At 37.3% G+C, this 22,860-nt stretch overlaps 1 protein-coding gene across 6 annotated transcripts in view; it reads right to left on the reverse strand.

Moving 5' to 3' along the window:
* GABPB1 (GA binding protein transcription factor subunit beta 1) overlaps window positions 1-22,860 on the reverse strand; it is a 78,516-nt gene that overhangs the window by 23,514 nt on the left and 32,142 nt on the right. For 4 of the 6 annotated variants that reach the window (XM_060149731.1, XM_060149759.1, XM_060149724.1 and 1 more), the window contains exons 2-6: window positions 10,561-10,668; window positions 4,433-4,600; window positions 2,637-2,831; window positions 1,256-1,403; window positions 790-903 (exon numbers count right to left, since the gene is read on the reverse strand). In XM_060149731.1, coding sequence (XP_060005714.1) covers window positions 790-903; window positions 1,256-1,403; window positions 2,637-2,831; window positions 4,433-4,600; window positions 10,561-10,668 — 733 coding nt within the window. The remainder of the gene's footprint in view (window positions 1-789; window positions 904-1,255; window positions 1,404-2,636; window positions 2,832-4,432; window positions 4,601-10,560; window positions 10,669-22,860) is intronic. The other 2 variants (XM_060149750.1, XM_060149739.1) reach the window with 1 other exon arrangement.

Genomic DNA, 22,860 nt, shown 5'->3' on the forward strand with positions numbered 1-22,860 from the left:
CAGCGAACTGTTGCTGTTATTATTATTATTAGTCACATTTTGAAAAAAAATTAAATAATGAATGACAACAAATTATTCTTTACTTTCTTAAGCATTGGTCCAAATAAAATGGCTTAAACTACAGTAAGAAAAATAATTTTGTGGAGTCTTTTAAATTCCCTAATTAAAAAAATATTTTACTTACATAATTATAGCAAGAATTATTTTGGTTAAGTATAAAGGTAAACCTTATCAAACCAGCTATTAATACTGTTTGTAATCATTTAACCCCAAGTTATACTTTAATGGTGGTTGTTGGTGTGCTATTTCCTAGTTTTGTCAGTCACTAAGATTTTATGTCATTCTAATAGAGCTGCCAAAAATTAAAAGTTATGAAAAAGACAGCAGGTTCATATATACTTAGCTAATTTATTTATACAAAAAGTCAGACTAGTAAAACAAAGCCAAATGGGGTACACAGACATGTTTTCTGTGAACCACACAAGATTGTTTTTAATTTTAATTAACTTTAATCTTAATTTAATTTTAAATAATTGCCAAGATTTAATGTTCTTTTAAAATCCAGATTTTCAGCTTCCCTTGAAAAAAACAGAGTCTGGCAACACTAACTGAGCATTTTACTATAATCAGTTACAGCTGAGTAGGAGATGCACCCTTGCCCTGCCCCACTCTCCTCAGATGGCCATAACCTCAACCCTGTCCCCTTTAGTCTTTTAAATTTCCTTCCTGGCCTGTGCAAATATTTGAATCTCCAACTTTCGATGTACACATTTGACTCGTTTTTCTAACCTGGAGTTTCTGAAGAATTGGACAATGGAGCAGATGCTTCAGCTAAGGCAGCTAATGTAGCTAATACTGATGTAGAGGAGTTTCCAAATTGAACAGCAGATACACCCGTTTCATCTACGATAAAGGAGAAAACATGTTTGAATTTTTAAGGAATTTAATCTAGTGAATTTTTCTGATAATCTGTTTTACTTTATTCAACTCTTAAATGAAGCTTAGATAATATTAGTTTTGTGAAAAACAAGCTTGGATAGCATTAACTTTTGAAAGGTAATACTGCAGTACATTTTGCAATATCACCTTTCTTTAGATTATTTTGCCTCATAAAAATTTTTTTTGCCAATTATAACAAAGAAAACCAAGGTGGCTGATATAATCTTACCCTCATTCTCCAACAGTCCTTTCTTAAAAGGATGAATACCTACTAAAGCATAAAATCCCAACAGCTATCCTATATGCATCTCAATACCTGTTGCCTTGGATGAATTTTCTGAAGATACCAGACCTGTTAGGTTCACCACCCCTCCAGGTCCAATGATAAACTGTGGTGTTGCAGCGTGTATCGTCACAGTGTCGGGACTCTCTGGGTTTGTGTTGATTTGGTTCTGCATAGCAATCTAGAGGACAAATTACCACAGTGTTTTCAGAATTATAACCAGAACATATAGGACAGACTTTTAATGTAACATCCTGTAATCTAAGAATCATATAATACAAATGGAAATCTTTGTTTCTGGTCTACTGAAAGTATAGTGGTAAATCATAGATATGTATTTATATCCTGAGTTCCCCTATTAGGTAAAGCAGCAAAATCCCATGTTAGGCGAAGTAGGTATCTGAAAGAATTGTATAGAACTCAGTTGAGTGAATTCCCTGGTGGTCCAGCGGTTAGGACTCTGCGCTTTCACTGCCAAGGGCATAGGTTCAATCCCTGGTCAGGCAACTAAGATCCCGCGAGCCAAGCGGTGGGGCCAAAAAAAAAAATCTGTGTTCTATATATAAATAGAACACAGTTGAAAGATATTCTGCTGCCCTGCAGCTACAGAAATTAATTTACTTAAATCAAATTATGTTCTCTACTATATTCAGCAATATATAACACTACCTATATAAAGCACATCCTTCTCAGTTAATTGTCCTCCATCCTCAACCCTAGGCTCCACACTGCACTCTTGGGAGTAAAAGAATTGGAAGAAGCACAGCACAATTTATTTTCCTGAACAAATAACATCTTTTAAGTAACTAGATGGAAGTTCAACAGACTCAGATAGTCTTAGAGAAGAGTTCTACTGGGAAGGAGAACAAGAAGATAGGCAAGAAGATGCAGTAAGTAAAGAAGAAAATTTACATCAATGTTGTCTAGCTAAAGAAAAGAGAAGTAATGTTGGTTAGTAGGAAAACTTGTCCAAAAACCATAAATAACTATGTTCATAAACAGATTCTTTTGAGGATGGTGAAAAAATAAAAGAAACCAATCAGAATGATGAAGACTGCATCACTCACTGAGGGGACATGATTATGATTCCTAAAAAAAAATGTTAGTGGAAGTACAACAGACTTGAAAAACCGTAAGGTATCCAAACATGCATCAAAATAATTAATAGACTAAAATGTATAGAAGGGAATTCAGAACCTTACAAACACTGAAAGTAATCACTTTATCTAATCTTCTAATGTTACATGCAAAGACTGTGGTCTTACAATTAGGAAAATGAACAGCAATGAACAAAGAGGAAGTGAAATAGGATTGTCCAAAATAAGTCCAAAATGAAAAACTACAAGCTAAATAGTTCAAATCATCCATATGACAGAGATCCTTTTATTTTCTTAAATTAAAAGCCAAAAGTTACCTGTAGTATCTCTGCTAAATCTTCATTCCCATTGTCTATTGAAATATCAAACGCAGTTTTACAAAATTTACTTTGCGTGTGTACATCAGCACCATATTTGATTAAGAGTTCCACCACCTCTTGATGATTGTGTTCTGTGGCCCAGTGTAGAGCTGTCATCTTCAACATGTCCTTTGCATTGACATCAGCGCCATGCTATACAAATATTTCAAAATAAGAAATTTCTAAAATACGAAATATAAAGAAGTCCTGATATGAAAATACTAGCCACTGTGCTTTAAACCAAGAATTTGCTACTAATATGACCAACTCTTTATTTTTGTGTGTTGAATGATCTACACGTTCCAGGAATCACCACACATCTGTCACGTAATCAGTTTCCTATCATGTTGGCTTTCCTAATTGCATTCCTTCTAATTTCTTAGGCGTACAGCAATTATTTTTTCAGTCATCCAGCCATGAGTATGAAGGGCTAGAATGGCATAAGGTGTGAAGGAAAACTATGAACATTCCTCCAAAACCCTCCAGCTCCTTATTTACACAAAAATATCCCATGCTTTCAAAACCAGTGCAATATAATGAATTAATAGGGAGCTATCAAGAGATACACTATCCATTATGGTTGTCACTAGACACGTGTAGCCGAATACAGTTATGCTGTGCATGTAAATACACACTGGAATTCAAAGACCTCACACCAAAAAAAGGATGTAAAACATCTCAATAATTTTTAAATTGATTTCATGTTGAAATTATAATATTTTATATATACCGAGTTAAATAAACTATAATATTAAAATTATTTTGTTTTTACTTTTTTAATGTAGCTATACAAAATCTAGAATTACACGTGACTTGTACTCGTGGCTTATATTGTATGTTTTTTGGATAAGTTGATCTAGAGGCCAGAATAAAAAGAATTAAGAATATCTAAATCTATCACTCTCTGTTTCAGAATTTTCTCTTTGGCATTTAGATGATTAAAGAAAAAGCCCTGCCTGTATTATTTGTTTGTTAATTATTCAAGCCTAATATTCCCTTCCATGTGCGTTTTAAATATGTTGAGTAAGACAAAACTGTAGTCCCTCACCACAGCAAAGACCAAGATCTAAGAAGTCAATTGTCTGACTTAACTAAAAACATACAATGAGGAAGTTTTTCCCCCCACAAAATAACACTTTAAAATAATTTTCACTCAGATGAATGCTTACACACAAAAAATGAGATAACATGGGGGAAAAAGCAGACATTCAATAAAACAGAGACAAGCTCGGACCTGGGACCCTTTGCTGCAGTGCTTGCACGTGGACAAACATCTCCTCCAGCGACAGAATACAAAGAAACTAATATAAGGGACTAAAAATAACTGCGTGCATGTGCAGTTGGGGCAAATTATGAACAATAAGATACAAAAGACCAAAAACCCAACTGCCACTTCTGAGATGTTGGGAGCAAAAGCAGGGTACTGCATACAGCACCACTAAGGGGGTGGGCAGACCACCCAAGCCACCCCTCCCATGTGACCCCTGGACTGGCCCCTACCCTCACTGCATTTAAGGGACCAGCTCCTCCCCTGTCAGGGAGCGAGCAAGGGAACCTGATACTTGTTTTCGCTCCCTAGTGCTACAGCACAAGTCCTAATAAAGCCTTGCCTGAATTACTTGCCTGGCCTTAAGGAGTCCAAGAACCCTGTCAGTAACAAAACTAGTTCCCTTCTCCCTCTTATAAAACCACTATGGTTTTATAGCCTTTGGGGTCTTACTTTCAAAAGCAAAGTGCAAAAAGAGAACACATACCTTAAGCAAAACCTCCACTATGCTGGCATGGCCCTCAGAAGCTGCCATATGCAGCGGCGTTCGGTCCACTTTGGTTCTGGCATCCCTACTTACACCGGCTCGGAGTAGTACTTCTGTGGTGGAATAATGTCCGTACTGTGCTGCCAGATGAAGTGGAGAAGTTCCAAGCTATACCACAAGAAAAAAAATCCACATCTATAGTCATTTTAAAATATACTTCTATCTTCTACTTTATATATTCTGTTTACAGAGCAAACAGATTCTCTTTATATCAAATGTTTACACAGTAACTCAAAACTGAAAAGGAATAATTTTTGCTGATCACAGTCTCTTCATAGGGACCTTCAAGAATTCCCATTCATTTCTCAGTGAGGAAGAAATGACAATATTTCATTTAATTCAAACTTGCTTTCTTTATTTTGTTATCAGATAGTCTAAACAAAATTAATTTCATCAGGAATTAGACATAATTAGGGTCAGAAATTTTTGAGCATTAGAAAGTTTTCCTCACACCATTCACACAAAACTTTTCATCTATGAAATTCACATCAAATAATTGTAACAGTGTACATTTTTACATTAAACTGTTTCTAGGACTTAAAAATAAATTAATTAAAGCACCTCAGTGATCTTTTTAAAGGAGTTCATATAGTCATTTTTCAAGGAAAAAATCTGATGTGAGGTGCACTTGCCAAAGGTGAGTTAAGACGGAACCAAAACATGCAGCAGAAACTAACACAACATTGTAAATCAACTATTCTCCAATAAAAATTTTAAAAAAAGAACCAAAAGAGAGCCCAGTTCTCCTGAAATTGGTTCCGCGTGGCCTAGTCACGCTACATTCAAAATATACAGAAGTACATACTAAAATGTGAAGAAGAGCCTTATCAGGGGTATAATTTTGTGTGTGTGTGTGTGTGGTACGCGGGCCTCTCACTATTGTGGCCTCTCCCGTTGCGGAGCACAGGCTCCGGACACTCAGGCCCAGCGGCCATGGCTCACAGGCCCAGCCGCTCCGAGGCATGTGGGATCCTCCGGGACCAGGGCATGAACCCGTGTCCCCTGCAACGGCAGGCGGACTCCCAACCACTGCGCCACCAGGGAAGCCCAGAGGTATAATTTTTAATAGGTGAAAACTAGAATTACATTATATCACATGCACTTAGAAGCACAAAAAATCCCTACAACTCTCTGATTACCAAGGCACTCATGTTCTAAAGAACCAAGATAGTTCACTAGAACATGCAATTTGCTAAGACCACTGCTGTAATAATAGCAACTAAGGTTTTTATTTAAGCACTTTCCATAGCAAGCACTATTCTAAGACCTTTACACCTATTGTATCATTTAATCTCCTCAAAACACAGGTACTATTACTATCCTCATTTGGCAGTAAAAGAAACTAAGGCATGACCAGGGGATAAGGCGGGGATAAACTGGGAGACTGTGATTGACATATACACACTACCATATATAAGACAGATAACTAATAAGAACCTGCTTTATAGCATAGGGAACTCTATTCAATATTCTGTAATGGCCTATATGGGAAGAGAATCTTAAAAAAAAAAAAAAGTGGATATATGTATAACTGATTAACTTTGCTGTTCACCTGAAACTAATTCAACACTGTAAATCAACTATAATAAAAAGTTTTAAAAATTTTAAGGAAATAAGTAAGGCACAAAGAGGTTACTAATTTGCCTGAAGTCACACAAGTAAGAGTCATAATACAAAGCTAGGTATGTGCTCTCAATATATGGTAAAAATGGAAATCATTTACCCTGGGAATAATTATTTTATTACTATTGAAAGCCTTGTATTTTTAAGGGACGGTCATTCCTGCAGATTAAAGAAGATTTTTAAACAATCCTTTCTTCCTCCATGCTCTATCATACTTTTCTAAAACTGGCCCTTTCTATACTCTTAAATTCTAATATTTAATGAAATATCTCCATAGCCTATTTAGCAACCATGCGCTCTGCTCAGTGTGATAAAATGGTTTCTTTTGTATTTTTTTCTTCTCGAGACCTTACCTTTTTGGTTGATGATACAAAATATATATATACGTACATATATGTAGTTTGAAGGAGGAAAATAAGGTAAATACCATCACAGTCTATAAATAAAACATTACCAGCAATTTAGAATCTTCCCACGTGCCACTCCCTAATAAGCCCCTCCCCCAACCCCTGAGGTACTTACTAGTCTGAATTTTGTAATAAAGATTGCTTTACTTTGCTTTTTTAAAAATTACTATGCATCCCTAAATAATATACTTTGATTTTGCCTGCTCTGAACTTTATTTAAATAGAATCACATTGCATGTATTTCTCTGAGACTTGCCTTCTTTGGCTTAATATCATAAGATTCACCCACGTTGATGAATATAAGTATAGTTCACTAATTTTCTCTGCTCTATGATTTTCTACCAAATGAATAAGCCATAATCAATTTAACCAATCCACTGTTGAGCATTAAGGTTTCCAGCTTTTTATTATGAATAATGCTGCTACTAAAAACAGTCTTATACATGAACAAGAACTTCCCTTGGAAATATTCTTAGAAGTTCAATAGTTATGCCAGAGGGTATGTACACATTTAAATCTACTAGGTACTGCCAAACTGTTCTCCAAAATGTTTCTATCAATTTATGGATCTCCTCACCAAGGGTTGGTGCTGAAAGACTTTTTTGTTTAGTTTTTGCTTATCTGATAGATAAGCAATAGTATTTCATGATTTTACTTTGCATTTGCCCAATCATTAATGTAGCTGAGCATCTTTTCACGTTTATTGGTTATTCAAACATTCTCTTTAGTCAAGTACCATATCAAGTCATTTGCCCTATCTTCTTTGTCTCGTTTTTCATCACTGTCATGGGAATCCCTATGTATTATGGACACTAATCCTTCTTAAGATTTTTGTCTTTTTTTTTCAGGGTTTATAGATATTTTTTTAATTGAAGTATAACTGATTTACAATATTATATTAGTTTCAGGTGTACAGCATAGTGATTCAGTATTTTTATAGATTATACTCCATTAAAAGTCATTACAGGGGCTTCCCTGGTGGCGCAGTGGTTGAGAGTCAGCCTGCCGATGCAGGGGACACGGCTTCGTGCCCCGGTCCAGGAAGATCCCACATGCCGCGGAGCGGCTGGGCCCGTGAGCCATGGCCGCTGAGCCTGCGCATCCGGAGCCTGTGCTCCGCAACGGGAAAGGCTACAACATTGAGAGGCCCGCGTACCGCAAAAAAAAAAAAAAAAAAAAAAAAAAAAATAATGGCTACAATTCCCTGTGCTATACAATATATCCCTATTGCATATATATTTTATACATAGTAGTTTATATCTCTTAATCCTATACCCTATTTCATCCTTCCCCACTTTACTCTCCCCACCAGTAACCACTAGTTTGTTTTCTGTATCTGTGAGTCCAGTTTGTTTTGCTATACACATTTGTTAATTTTTTAGATTCCACAAATAAATGGTATCATACAGTATTTGTCTTTCTCTGACTTATTTCATCAGGCATAATACTCTCCAGATCCATCCACATTGCTGCAAATGGCAGAATTTCTTTCTTTTTTATGGCTGAGTAATAGTCCACTGTACATGTACATACCACATCATCTTTATCCATTTGCCTATTGATGGACACTTGGGTTGCTTTCATATCTTGACTATTGTAAACAGTACTTCTATGAACATTGGGGTGCACGTATCTCTTCGAATTAGAGTTTTCATTTTTTCCCGATATATACCCTGGAGTGGAATTGCTAGATCATATGGTAGTTCTATTTTTAGCTCTTTGTGGAACCTCCACACTGTTTTCCATAGGGGCTGCACCAATTTACCTTCCCACCAACAGTGCACGAGGATTCCCTTTTCTCCATATCCTTGCCAACATTTATTTGTAGACCTTTTGATGATAGCCATTCTGACAGGTGTGACGTGATATCTCATTGGTATCTTGAAGGCTCTTTTTGTCTTGATGTACTACGGGATCACTATGATGTGTCTAGATATAGATTATTTTTATTGATTCTGCTGGAGATTTTCTGGGCTACTTGAATCTGTGAGCTGCCATCTTTCATCGGTCTTGGAAAAGCTAAACCATTATCTTTTAAAATTATGTCATCCCTATTTTCACTCTCCTTGTGGATTTATGATTAGATATATGTTAGACTTTCTCATACACTAGCCTTCATGACTCCTGACATCTTTTATATTTTTTTGTTTTTCTCTGCACCGCATTCTGAATGATTTTTTTTTTGTTTTTCAGTTTACTAATTTTCTCTTCAGCTATTCCTAATCTGCTATTAAAATCTTATCTAAAGTCCTTATAGGTCTGCTTATGTTGTCAGTTGTTCCAGTGGGTTATTGTCCAAGCTGCCTTGTGTCCTTGTGTGTTCAGGTTTTGTTGGGTTTTTTTTTTTTCGTTTGGCCGCACCACGTGGCATGCGAGATCTTGATTACCCGACCACAGATCAAACCCGCACCCCCTGCAGTGGAAGCACAGAGTCTTAACCACTGGACTGCCAGGGAAGTCCCAGTGTTCAGTTATTTTTGACTGTTCATTTTCCTTGGAATTTCATTTGTAGATATGAAGCCTGGGAGGAAGGCAGGTTCCTCCAAAAAGGATATTCATTTGCTTGTGTCAGGAACCAAGGGTAACCTCTAGTCCAAAGATAATTTTAAATTCATTCTTCGGTTCAGAGTTTTGCAGAATACATTAGTATTTATGAGTTAAGGCCACAAATGTGTGCAAAGGATGGCTTTTGACTCCAAATTCTCATCAACAACATTTTTCCTCTCTCCATTTGGTACCTTAGTTCAAGCCAGTTCATTTGCCTTGCAGTATCCTAACAACAGGGGCAGGGGCAGGGGCAGGATCAGGTAGGAGGATGGAGGGGGTATTTCTGGTTTACCCTTACAACGAAGGTACATCTCTTTAGGATTCCAGTATTATGGGGAAAGGATCTCTAGGAGACTTCCCTCTATGAGCAGTCTCAGGTCTTTATCTTAAGTAACCTATGCCGGGGAGGTAGAACACCAACTGGCAAATTTACTGAGTTAGCAAATGTTCTAAGGGTGAAATTTCTCTGGGTTATGGCCTTTGCTTAGTTTTTCAGCTTGATAATCCCTTACTTTCTTTCTAACTCATCAGTGCCCTTAAGATTTTTTTTTAATACACTCAGTCAAAAAATCTTTATCTTTTAAAGACAGATGCTGAAAGCTATGGATGAAACAAAATGGTTCCTGAAATTTACTTTAAAATATACTAAACAAAGAAAGTAAATGGGGTTATAGAGGAAATAAGATTCATTTGATTTGATAATTTTTGAAGGGTATACAGGGGTTGATTTATGTTTGAAATTTTCCATAATAAAAAAATTGTTTTGAATGAAAAGTTAAAAAGAACATGGAACAAGTAAGCTAAAAACAACAAAATCAAAACTCTGGAGTTTTTAGTTGTTACCAGTGGGAGAGTTAATCCATATTCCTAACCCTCCACATTCCCAAGAATATCCCTTTTGATTTACCTGCAGAATTAAACAGAGTTATGGTTTCTGTCTTCTTCACAATTGCCTTCTGTAATTACTAAGAACTCCTTCTCATTCCTTTCTTCCTTCTGAGTGATGTTTGCAATAGTTTTACAAGTAACAATTGAAATGCAAACATTTTTCCTTTTTTAGAATCAATTATAACATTAACACCAAATTTGCTTTTTCTGAATTGTAAATTCTACCTGTGCTATTTATAAGGCCTTTAAATTAAATCCCAAGCAGCTACATTTTACATTCATCCTGCATTACTGAACTCCGTAATTTAAAGAAAAACCCATGTGTGGACAGAATATTTGGATAAGGTGGTCTATTATAAAAAAAAGTATATGAACCATTCTCTTTAAAAGCAAGCTATAATTCTAAAATTGCAAACAAATTTGCAAAAAAATTAAATTTTCACCACTTATAAACACAATACTGACTAAACTTTTAACTGGAAAAACTCAAAAATGAGAGGAAGAAGGAGAAGAAGGAGGAGGAGGAAGAGGAGGGGGAGGAGGAGGAGGAGGAGGAGAAAACAAAAAACAAAAAAACCCCACAACATTAAAACCATTCTTTACCCAGTCTGTAGTAAAAGGAGCTCCATTAGCCATCAAAATACGAACTTCATCATCTTGACCTGCTCGAGCCGCTTCTAAAAGCTTCTTTCCCAAATCTACCAGGGACATCTAAACAAAACATAGATGAATTTAACATCTCCACTTATACATTATGACATAATTTTTTTCCCTTCTATTTTCACTAATAAGTCAGTTCTCAATTAGACCTTCAAAAGGTTGTGATATAGTTCCTCTGAAACTACAGATCATATAAAAGCAATTTTTATTTGAATTATGGGAACAGATTTTTCTTTCTTATCAAATTTTTAACTAGGATAATAAAATTAATTTGAATTCTCCGAACACAGCTGGTAAAAAATAGAAGAGGTAAGTGGCAAAGAAAGCTTGTCTAAAATTTAAAACTAGCAACAAACTGTTTTCACTGGAGGAGTTGCAGCAATAAAGTTTTCTCACAAATGTAAATAGAAATAAGGTAAATATATTATCCTCTTTAAGTGGTACAAAATTTAAAATAAATCTACCATAACTTTTTTTAGCAACAGTGAATGTGCTCAGAATTTGAAAATAAGTATTTTCAACCCTCATACAGGCAATGTGCATGTAAGTTCTTTCAGAAAAAGGCACAATTCAGGGCTTCCCTGGTGGTGCAGTGGTTAAGAATCCACCTGCCAATGCAGGGGACATGGGTTCGAGCCCTGGTCCAGGAAGACCCCACGTGCTACAGAGCAACTAAGCCCATGCACCACAAGTACTGAGCCTGCGCTCTAGAGCCCGCAAGCCACAACTACTGAGCCTGCGTGCTACAACTACTGAAGCCTCTGCAACAAGAGAAGCCACTGCAATGAGAAGCCCATGCACCGCAATGAAGACCCAATGCATGGGACTTCCCTGGCAGCGCAGTGGTTAAGAATCCGTTGCCAATGCAGGGAACACAGGTTCAAGCCCTGGCCCGGGAAGATCCCACATGCCGCGGAGCAACTAAGCCCGTGTGCCACAACTGCCGAGACTGCGCTCTGGAGCCTGCGAGCCACAACCACTGAAGCCCGCTCACCGCAACTAGAGAAAGCTCGCACGCAGCAATGAAGACCCAATGCAGCCAAAAATAAGTAATAAGTAAAATAAATAAATATAAAGAAAAAAAGACCCAATGCAGCCAAATAAATAAATAAAATTTATTTATTTAAAAAAAGGCACAATTCACATTCAATGAAAATAATGAAAAGAGAATCTAACAGTATTATCAATAGAGTATGTGTCTCACTAAGAACCTATAAAGGTAAGTATGCCCCACATCCTGAATACAAGATATCTGAAAATGTCACAGCCTAGGATGGGTGTGTGTGTGTATGTGTGTGCGTGTGTGTGTATGTGTGTTTGTGTCATCTTGAATAAGAAATATTGAAATATGTGTTAAGGAAAGATCATGTCAGGAGTACATAGGGGAAGAAAGATTTGAAAGTATCAGAAATGCTCAAATTCAAAAGATGACACTTCTAGAAGAAGAAAGTTCCCAAATCCAGAAAGACTATTCAGTGATGTTATATGTATCTGGAAGAAAGGCAAACAGGTAGAATTTGAAGGTTGTGGGGATGGGAAGATATGGAACCCCTGAAATTTACACAAGAAAAAATGTGCCTCAGGTATGAATTTGTCTCAAAAAGTGAATACTCTTTGAGTTGAGGGGAAATAAATTATAACAGAGGAATGTCAGGTTGATTAGTATATCCCAATCTGGTATGAACAGGAATTACTCAAGAAAAGAGGGGAAAGGAGTATGTGTGTGAGAAGAACGTTGACAGAGCTTGGAGAGGTTATTTATACCAGAAAGGAACAAAATGCATCACATAATTAGAGGTGTTAGGAAATCTAAAAGGGTTTATTAAAGGTTGATTAAAAAATGTCCCCAAAAGAACACAAGTTTGTGCTTAAATTATTGTATTTTTTAGTAGATTTCATAACACAGAAATAACCAAACATAAAAAGAGTGACCAGGAGCAGATGTTAATACTGGGAGGCTCACACAATGATTAGGTGAGATGTACATGTCCAAAACAGGCATTTGTCACCAAACAGGAAAGAATTTTTTATAGTTGTTCTCTTTGTAAGAATAGAAATAATTCATAATATATCCTATGGTGAAGAATAAGAAAAATAACCACATGCACTTGTGGGTTTTATGTGGGGGGTCTTTTATGCCTTTTTGTGACATTCACAACGTTTTCACCCTTGAATGTCTGATTTCCTTTCCTTTTTCCTCCCATTCTCTCATTCATACATTGGTGGAGTCACTGGAACCCAAAATATTCCTTAATCCCACTAAAAGCACTAAAATCAAGAGATTACTGTTCTTTAACGAAGGATTTTTCCTAGGTAATATGTACCAGCTGGATATAAATTAATAGCATATTCAATAGGCAAAGAATCAGAAATAATAATGTCCTACTAAAGGCAGAATAAGGTAAAAAAAAACTGATCTCTCTTCTACAGAAATATAGTAAAATCTAAACTGGCCATACTAACAAAGACAGTGTTCTATAGTCTGGATGACCAAATTTTAATATTAACCTGGTTTTACAATGAAGTATTTCCCCCAAATACACATTTTTAAATATGTCTTACACAGTAATATAAAATCAATCTGCATTCATTCAGCATACATACTGCCAGATGGTTTAAATATCTGGATATCTTTTATGAAGTGGTGGTTTAGGGCTTTTCCTCATTCTTTAGAAATTGGATTGTCTGCCTTTTTCTTAATGATTTGTAAGCATTCTTATATACATTCTGGATATGAGTGCTTTGTCAGATATAATATGTATTATAAATATTTCCTTCCAGAACCCTGATTTCTTGACTCCACATCCATGTTCTTTCCTTGATATCACATACTATCTTGTACAAGTAGATAACTGTCGTCTCATAAAAATACAAATAAAATAATCAAACTAAAATCAAAGATAGCATAAAAATGAATGTAAGAAACATTGAAATATTATTTAAAAGGTCTGATTCGAAAAGAGAAAACAAACAAACAAAAAAAACCACCAAGCACCCAACAGATCAATAGTCAAAGGGCAGACCACATACTTTCTAAAAGAGAAAATAGAAATAATTCACTAAACATGTTCAGTATCACTGATGCTCAAAAAATGTGAACTAAATAACTTTTAAAGTCAATTTGCAATATTGAACAGAAGTTATAAAAAAATGTAACTTTTGTTAAATATTAGCCTAATCCTAATGACCTAATAAATGACCCCAGTTCTGAAGACCTATCCTAAAGGAAAAATGAAAATATACTGAAACAGATAAAAAATATGTGTGTATGTTTTTATAATGTGAACAAACTAAAGGTAGGAAAATAGTTAACTTGTGGAACCTAACAGAATAGGATGCAATAATTTAAAATAATATTTTTGAAGTTACATAATAATATTGAAAAGTTATGCCATGTTGAGTGAAAAGACACAAAACTAATTTTTGAACGTCAAAATATGCATATACAGAAAAAAATACTGAAAATATTAACAGTTGTTAGGGTGGTATGATTATGGGAAAATTTGCCTCCATTTCACAAAGTTTCTGTAATATCTTCCAAATTTAAACAATGGGGTTTTTTTAAGGGACAAATTGTGTGACTGTTAAATAAGTAAACAGTGACATTACAGAAAGTTATATACTACTGACTTACTAAACAGAAAGAGTGGAAAAAATAAAGACTATGGAGGCTACTAGGGACCTAAAATAGCAAACATATTGATCTGCTTATAAGAACTGCAACAAAACAATGATGCATTTGAACAAATCAACTTCTTACATAATTCTGCAATTTTCTTAACTATTTAAAACATATTTAAGGACCTAGGATGCTTAAGTTACTTTGGTTTTGAAATTCCATGAGAAATACAGTTGTGTAGATTAATGTAGCTAGATACTTTTAAATTGGTGGTTCTCAATGTTAGCAGCACTGCCCCCTAGAGGATCCTCTGGATTTATATAGAGGCATTTTAGGGATTACTGGGAAGAGGGATGGGATGAATACTTTACCAGCAATTAAAAGGCAAGTGCCAGAGATACTAGAGGTCCAACAATGCAGGAAACAATCCGGTATGGCAAAGAATTGTCATATGTCTTGCTGACTTTCAAAGGTCCCACTGAATATATCTAAGACTAGAACTTAACTAATATGTAAACAAAATGAATTTTCCCACATATTAATGCACCCCAAATTTTCTAGACTGCAACAATGCATCTCTTTGTTTTATTCAGAACTTTACTAAGAGTTTTTCACCATTTTGGAAAATCATGTCACCAATGCCAATGCCACTTGGGTATCTGAATCACCAATATGTATTATAATCAGCTTTCACAGCTATCCCATTCACAGTGATTCATAGTCATTCTATGTACAGGCGCAAGCATTTGACTACCTCTTGTTTCATCTAGTGTAGTCTGCTCCAGTACTTACATATTGAAATACACATTTTATTATAAATTGCTTTCCTTCTACTTCTCCTTTACATTAAAATTAGGGCATCATAATGATTTGTTGAAATTGTGCAGATAGATAATATTAACTATGATTTTCATTTCAAGTTAGTAAAATGGGCAATACAAAATATTTATTATAAAAGAGCAATAGAGGTAATAATATTGAAAATCAATGGAAGAAAATACATGTGAGATCAAGTAAGACCAAAATCAAAGATGTTCTAATTTTCTTGTCAAGAAATTTAGTGAAAGTTAAGATGACAAAAATACCAAACTGTAGCAATTTCACTCCTGATTCTCACTGGACAGGAACATGCACATCATAGTAGAATATTTCGGACCCTTAGAGGAACTCAATTGAGTTAGGACAACAAAATTGACCAAGGGGACCATAGTTCCATGTCGAGCCTTCAGTTTACTTAGTTCGTTACCTCTATATTAAATCCTCAGAGATAAAGTGTTGGATTTACATAAGATCAGTTAAAGGCTTAGCAGAAAAGGTTGCTTTTTTGGTGTGGCAAATAAGTTTTCCACAAGCATATGGAGAAGTCTAATTAAATTCAATAAATTTTAATTAATGTTTAAAATACTTACTGAAAATATATTATGTGTATGGTACTGAATGCCATTTAGTTTAACACTCCGTTCTTCTTGAGAAGAAAACCAAAGAACTCCCACTAATAAATTCCACCTTGAATTTCTTTACTACTTCTAAAAAAGCTTATCATATAACCTGATATAAACCATTTTTAACTCCAATTAAAATGTCTTTTAATAAGATCTATAGAGGAAATTCAAACTGTCTATAAACTTGCTACTTTTGCTCAAAAGTACATGCTGAGAGGGCCATCTAGTGGTAACAGGAATTATTACCAATAATTACATTTGCAAAGTTTAAAGTCTATTTTGTTGTGATTTTCTATAATTCATAGTTCGAAGAGCTATTGTGAGAATTATAGCATCTATTGGACATGAAAAATCTCTCTAAGACTACAAAGTACTAGTTCTATGCAAATTGTTATTAGCACTCAAAAAAATAATATGAATAAAAACACTTAGAAAATTTAAGCCTACTATAACATTCTTAATGACAAACTTTGTCTCACTAAAAATTTTAGAATAGGACTTCCCTGGTGGCGCAGTGGTTAAGAATCGGCCTGCCGCAAAACCATAGAGGCAGACGAGGGGAAGATGGCGGAAGAGTAAGACGCAGAGATCACCTTCCTCCCCACAGATACATCAGAAGTACATCTACACATGGAACAACTCCTACAGAACACCTACTGAACGCTGGCAGAAGACCTCAGACCTCCCAAAAGGCAAGAAACTCCCCACGTACCTGGGTAGGGCAAAAGAAAAAACAGAGAAAAAAGAATAGGGATCTGCACCAGTGGGAGGGAGCTGTGAAGGAGGCAAGGTTTCCACACACCAGGAAGCCCCTTCGCGGGCGGAGACTGCGAGTGGCAGAGGGGGGAGCTTCGGAGCCGCGGAAGAGAGCACAGCAACAGGGGTGCGGGGGACAAAGCGGGGAGATGCCCGTACAGAGGATCGCTGCCGACCAGCACTCACCAGCCCGAGAGGCTTGTCTGCTCACCCGCCGGGGCGGGCGGGGCTGCGAGCTGAGGCTCGGGCTTCAGTCAGAGCGCAGGGAGAGGACTGGGGTTGGCGGCATGAACACAGCCTGCAGGGGGTCAGTGCACCACAGCTAGCCGGGACGGAGTCCGGGGAAAAGTCTGGACCTGCCGAAGAGGCAAGAGACTTTTTCTTCCCTCTGTTTCCTGGTGCGCGAGGAGCGGGGATTAAGAGCGCTGCTTAAAGGAGTTCCAGAGACAGGCGCGAGCCGCGGCTAAAAGCGCGGACCCCAGAGACGGGCAGAAGACGCTAAGGCTGCTGCTGCTGCCGCCACCAAGAAGCCTGTGTGCGAGCACAGGTCACTATCCACACCTACCTTCCGGGGAGCCTGTGCAGCCCGCCGCTGCCAGGGTCCTGGGATCCAGGGACAACTTCCCCGGGAGAACGCACGGCGCGCCTCAGGCTGGTGCAAAGTCACGCCGGCCTCTGCCCCCGCAGGCCCGCCCCACACGCAGTGCCCCCCCCTCCCCCCCGCCTGAGTGAGCCAGAGCCCCCAAATCAGCGGCTCCTTTAACCCCGTCCTGTCTGAGCGAGAAACAGACGCCCTCCGGTGACCTACACGCAGAGGCGGGGCCAAATCCAAAGCTGAGCCCCTGGGAGCTGTGAGAACAAAGAAGAAAAACGGAAATCTCTCCCAGCAGCCTCAGAAGCAGTGGATTAAAGCTCCACAATCAACTTGATGTACCCTGCATCTGTGGAATACATGAACAGACAACGAATCATCCCAAATTGAGGAGGTGGACTTTGAGAGCAAGATTTATGATTTTTTTTCCCCTTTTCCTCTTTTTGTGAGAATGTGTATGCTTCTGTGTGAGATTTTGTCTGTATAGCTTTGCTTCCACCATTTGTCCAAGGGTTCTATCCGTCCGTTTTTTTTTAAAATTTTTTTCTTACTAATTAATTTTAATTATTTTATTTTACTTTTCCTTCCTTCCTTCCTTCCTTTCTTCCTCCCTTCCTCCCTCCCTCCCTCCCTCCCTTCCCTCCTTTAGACAATGAATCATCCCAAACTGAGGAGGTGGACTTTGAGAGCAAGATTTATGATTTTTTCCCCTTTTCCTCTTTTTGTGAGAATGTGTATGCTTCTGTGTGAGATTTTGTCTGTATAGCTTTGCTTCCACCATTTGTCCAAGGGTTCTATCCGTCCGTTTTTTTAAAAAAATTTTTTCTTACTAATTAATTTTAATAACTTTATTTTATTTTACTATTCCTTCCTTCCTTCCTTCCTCCCTTCCTCCCTCCCTCCCTCCCTCCCTTCCCTCCTTTAGACAATGAATCATCGCAAACTGAGGAGGTGGACTTTGAGAGCAAGATTTATGATTTTTTCCCCTTTTCCCCTTTTTGTGAGTGTGTATGTGTATGGTTCTGTATGAGATTTTGTCTGTATAGCTTTGCTTCCAGCATTTGTCCTAAGGTTCTATCAATCCGTTTTTTGTTTTTTTAAATTTTTTTCTTAATAATTATTTTTTAATTTAATAACTTTATTTTATTTTACTTTATCTTCCTTCTTTCTTTTATTCCTTACTTCCCTCCTTCCTTCCTTCCTTCCTCCCACCATTCTTTCCTTCTTTCCTTCTTCCTTCCTTCCTTTTCTTTCTCTTTCTTTCTTTCTTTCTTTCTTTCTTTCTTTCTTCCTACTTCTACTAATTCTTTATCTCTACTTTTTCTCCCTTTTATTCTGAGCCGTGTGGATGAAAGGCTCTTGCTGCTGCAGCCAGGAGTCAGTGCTGTGCCTCTGAGGTGGGAGAGCCAACTTCAGGACACTGGTCCACAAGAGACCTCCCAGCTCCACATAATATCAAATGGTGAAAATCTCCCAGAGATCTCCATCTCAAAACCAGCACCCAGCTTCACTCAACGACCAGCAAGCTACAGTGCTGGACATCCTATGCCAAACAACTAGCAAGACAGGAACACAACCCCACCCATTAGCAGACAGGTTGCCTAAAATCATAATAAGTCCACAGACACCCCAAAACACACCACCAGACGTGGACCTGCCCATCAGAGAGACAAGATCCACCCTCATCCACCAGAACACAGGCACTAGTCCCCTCCACCAGGAAGCCTACACAACCCACTGAACCAACTTTAGCCACTGGGGACAGACACCAAAAACAACGGGAACTACGAACCTGCAGCCTGCAAAAAGGAGACCCCAAACACATTAAGATAAGCAAAATGAGAAGACAGAAAAACACACCGCAGATGAAGGAGCAAGATAAAAATGCAACAACAACAACAAAAAAATGCACCAGACCTAACAAATGAAGAGGAAATAGGCAGTCTACCTGAAAAAGCATTCAGAATAATGATAATAAAGATGATCCAAAATCTTGGAAATAGAATAGACAAAATGCAAGAAACATTTAACAAGGACCTAGAAGAACTAAAGATAAAAGAAGCAGCGATGAACAACACAATAAATGAAATGAAAAATACTCTAGATGGGATCAATAGCAGAATAACTAAGGCAGAAGAATGGATAAGTGACCTGGAAGATAAAATAGTGGACATAACTACTGCAGAGCAGAATAAAGAAAAAAAGAATGAAAAGAACTGAGGACAGTCTCAGAGACCTCTGAGACAACATTAAACGCACCAACGTTCGAATTATAGGGGTTCCAGAAGAAGAAGAGAAAAAGAAAGGGACTGAGAAAATATTTGAAGAGATTATAGTTGAAAACTTCCCTAATATGGGAAAGGAAATAGTTAATCAAATCCAAGAAGCACAGAGAGTCCCATACAGGATAAATCCAAGGAGAAATACACCAAGACACATATTAATCAAACGGTCAAAAATTAGGGCTTCCCTGGTGGCGCAGTGGTTGGGAGTCCACCTGCTGATGCAGGGGACGCGGGTTCGTGCCCCAGGCTGGGAGAATCCCACGTGCCGCGGAGCGGCTGGGCCCCTGGGCCACGGCCACTGAGCTTGTGCGTCCGGAGCCTGTGTTCCGCAACGAGAGAGGCCACAACAGTGGGAGGCCTGCGTACCACAAAAAAAAAAAAAAAAACCTGTCAAAAATTAAATACAAAGAAAGCATATTAAAAGCAGCAAGGGAAAAACAACAAATAACACACAAGGGAATCCCCATAAGGTTAACAGCTGATCTTTCAGCAGAAACCCTGCAAGCAAGAAGGCAGTGGCAGGACATATTTAAAGTGATGAAGGAGAAAAACCTGCAACCAGGATTAATCTACCCAGCAAGGATCTCATTCAGATTTGATGGAGAAATTAAAACCTTTACAGACAAGCAAAAGCTGAGAGAGTTCAGCACCACCAAACCAGCTTTACAACAAATGCTAAAGGAACTTCTGTAGGCAAGAAACACAAGAGAAGGAAAAGACCTACAATAACGAACCCAAAACAATTAAGAAAATGGGAATAGGAACATACATATCGATAATTACCTTAAATGTAAATGGACTAAATGCTCCCACCAAAAGACACACATTGGCTGAATGGATACAAATACAAGACCCATATACATGCTGTCTACAAGAGACCCACTTCAGACCTAGAGACACATACAGACTGAAAGTAAGGGGATGGAAAAAGATATTCCATGCAAATGGAAACCAAAAGAAAGCTGGAGTAGCAATTCTCATATCAGACCAAATAGACTTTAAAATAAAGACTATTAGAAGAGACAAAGAAGGACACTACATAATGATCAAGGGATCGATCCAAGAAGAAGATATAACAATTGTAAATATTCATGCACCCAACATAGGAGCACCTCAATACATAAGGCAAACACTAACAGCCATAAAAGAGGAAATTGACAGTAACTCATTCATAGTAGGGGACTTTAACACCCCACTTTCACCAATGGACAGATAATCCAAAATGAAAATAAATAAGGAAACACAAGCTTTAAATGATACATTAAACAAGATGGACTTACTTGATATTTATAGGACCCATCCAAAAACAACAGAATACACATGTTTCTCAAGTGCTCATGGAACATTCTCCAGGATAGATCATATCTTGGGTCACAAATCAAGCCTTAGTAAATTTAAGAAAATTGAAATTGTATCAAGTATCTTTTCTGACCACAACTACATGAGACTAGATATCAATTACAGGAAAAGATCTGTAAAAAAATACAAACACATGGAGGCTAAACAATACACTACTTAATAACGAAGTGATCACTGAAGAAATCAAAGAGGGAATAAAAAAATACCTAGAAACAAGTGACAATGGAGACACGACGACCCAAAACCTATGGGACGCAGCAAAAGCAGTTCTAAGAGGGAACTTTATAGCAATACAAGCCCACCTTAAGAAACAGGAAACATCTTGAATAAACAACCTAACCTTGCACCTAAGCAATTAGAGAAAGAAGAACGAAAAAAACCCCTAAGTTAGCAGAAGGAAAGAAATCATAAAAATCAGATCAGAAATAAATGAAAATGAAATGAAGGAAACTATACCAAAGATCAATAAAACTAAAAGCTGGTTCTTTGAGAGGATAAACAAAATTGATAAACCATTAGCCAGACTCATCAAGAAAAAAAGGGAAAAAAAAAAAGAAAAAAAGGGAGAAGACTCAAATCAATAGAATTAAAATGAAAAAGGAGAAGTAACAACGGACACTGCAGAAATACAAAAGATCATGAGAGATTACTACAAGCAACTCTATGCCAATAAAATGGACAACCTGGAAGAAATGGACAAATTCTTAGAAATGCACAACATGCCAAGACTGAATCAGGAAGAAATAGAAAATATGAGCAGACCAATCACAAGCACTGAAATTGAAAATGTGATTAAAAATCTTCCAACAAACAAAAGCCCAGGACCAGATGGCTTCACAGGCGAATTCTATCAAACTTTTAGAGAAGAGCTAACACCTATCCTTCTCAAACTCTTCCAAAACATAGCAGAGGGAGGAACACTCCCAAATTCATTCTACGAGGCCACCATCACCTTGATACCAAAACCAGACAAGGATGTCACAAAGAAAGAAAACTACAGGCCAATATCAGTGATGAACACAGATGCAAAAATCCTCAAGAAACTACTAGCAAACAGAATCCAACAGCACATTAAAAGGATCAAACACCATGATCAAGTGGGGTTTATTCCAGGAATGCAAAGATTCTTCAATATACGCAAATCAATCAATATGATAAACCATATTAAAAAACTGAAGGAGAAAAACCATATGATCATCTCAATAGATGCAGAGAAAGCTTTTGACCAAATTCAACACCCATTTATGATAAAAACCCTGCAGAAAGTAGGCATAGAGGGAACTTTCCTCAACATAATAAAGGCCATATGACAAACACACAGCCAACATCATCCTCAATGGTGAAAAACTGAAAGCATTTCCACTAAGATCAGGAACAAGACAAGGTTGCCCACTCTCACCATCTTATTCAACATAGTTTTGGAAGTTTTAGCCACAGCAGTCAGAGAAGAAAAGGAAATAAAAGGAATCCAAATCGGAAAGGAAGAGGTAAAGCTGTCACTGTTTGCAGATGACATGATACTATACATAGAGAATCCTAAAGATGCTACCAGAAAACTACTGGAGCTAATCAATGAATCTGGTAAAGTTGCAGGATACAAAATTAATGCACAGAAATCTCTGGCGTGCCTATACACTACTGATGAAAAATCTGAAAGTGAAATCAAGAAAACACTCCCATTTACCATTGCAACAAAAAGAATACAATATCTAGGAATAAACCTACCTAAGGAGACAAAAGACCTGTATGCATAAAATTATAAGACATTGATAAAAGAAATTAAAGATGATACATATAGATGGAGATATATACCATGCTCTTGGATTGGAAGAATCAACATTGTGAAAATGACTCTACTACCCAAAGCAATCTACAGATTCAATGCAATCCCTATCAAACTACCACTGGCATTTTTCACAGAACTAGAACAAAAAATTTCACAATTCGTATGGAAACACAAAAGACCCCGAATAGCCAAAGCAATCTTGAGAATGAAAAACGGAGCTGGAGGCATCAGGCTCCCTGACTTCAGAGTAAACTACAAAGCTACAGTAATCAAGACAGTATGGTACTGGCACAAAAACAGAAAGATAGATCAATGGAACAGGATAGAAAGCCCAGAGATAAACCCACCCACATATGGTCACCTTATCTTTGATAAAGGTGGCAGGAATGTACAGTGGAGAAAGG

Source organism: Lagenorhynchus albirostris, chromosome 1, assembly GCF_949774975.1.
Source record: "Lagenorhynchus albirostris chromosome 1, mLagAlb1.1, whole genome shotgun sequence".
Taxonomy (NCBI): domain Eukaryota; kingdom Metazoa; phylum Chordata; class Mammalia; order Artiodactyla; family Delphinidae; genus Lagenorhynchus; species Lagenorhynchus albirostris.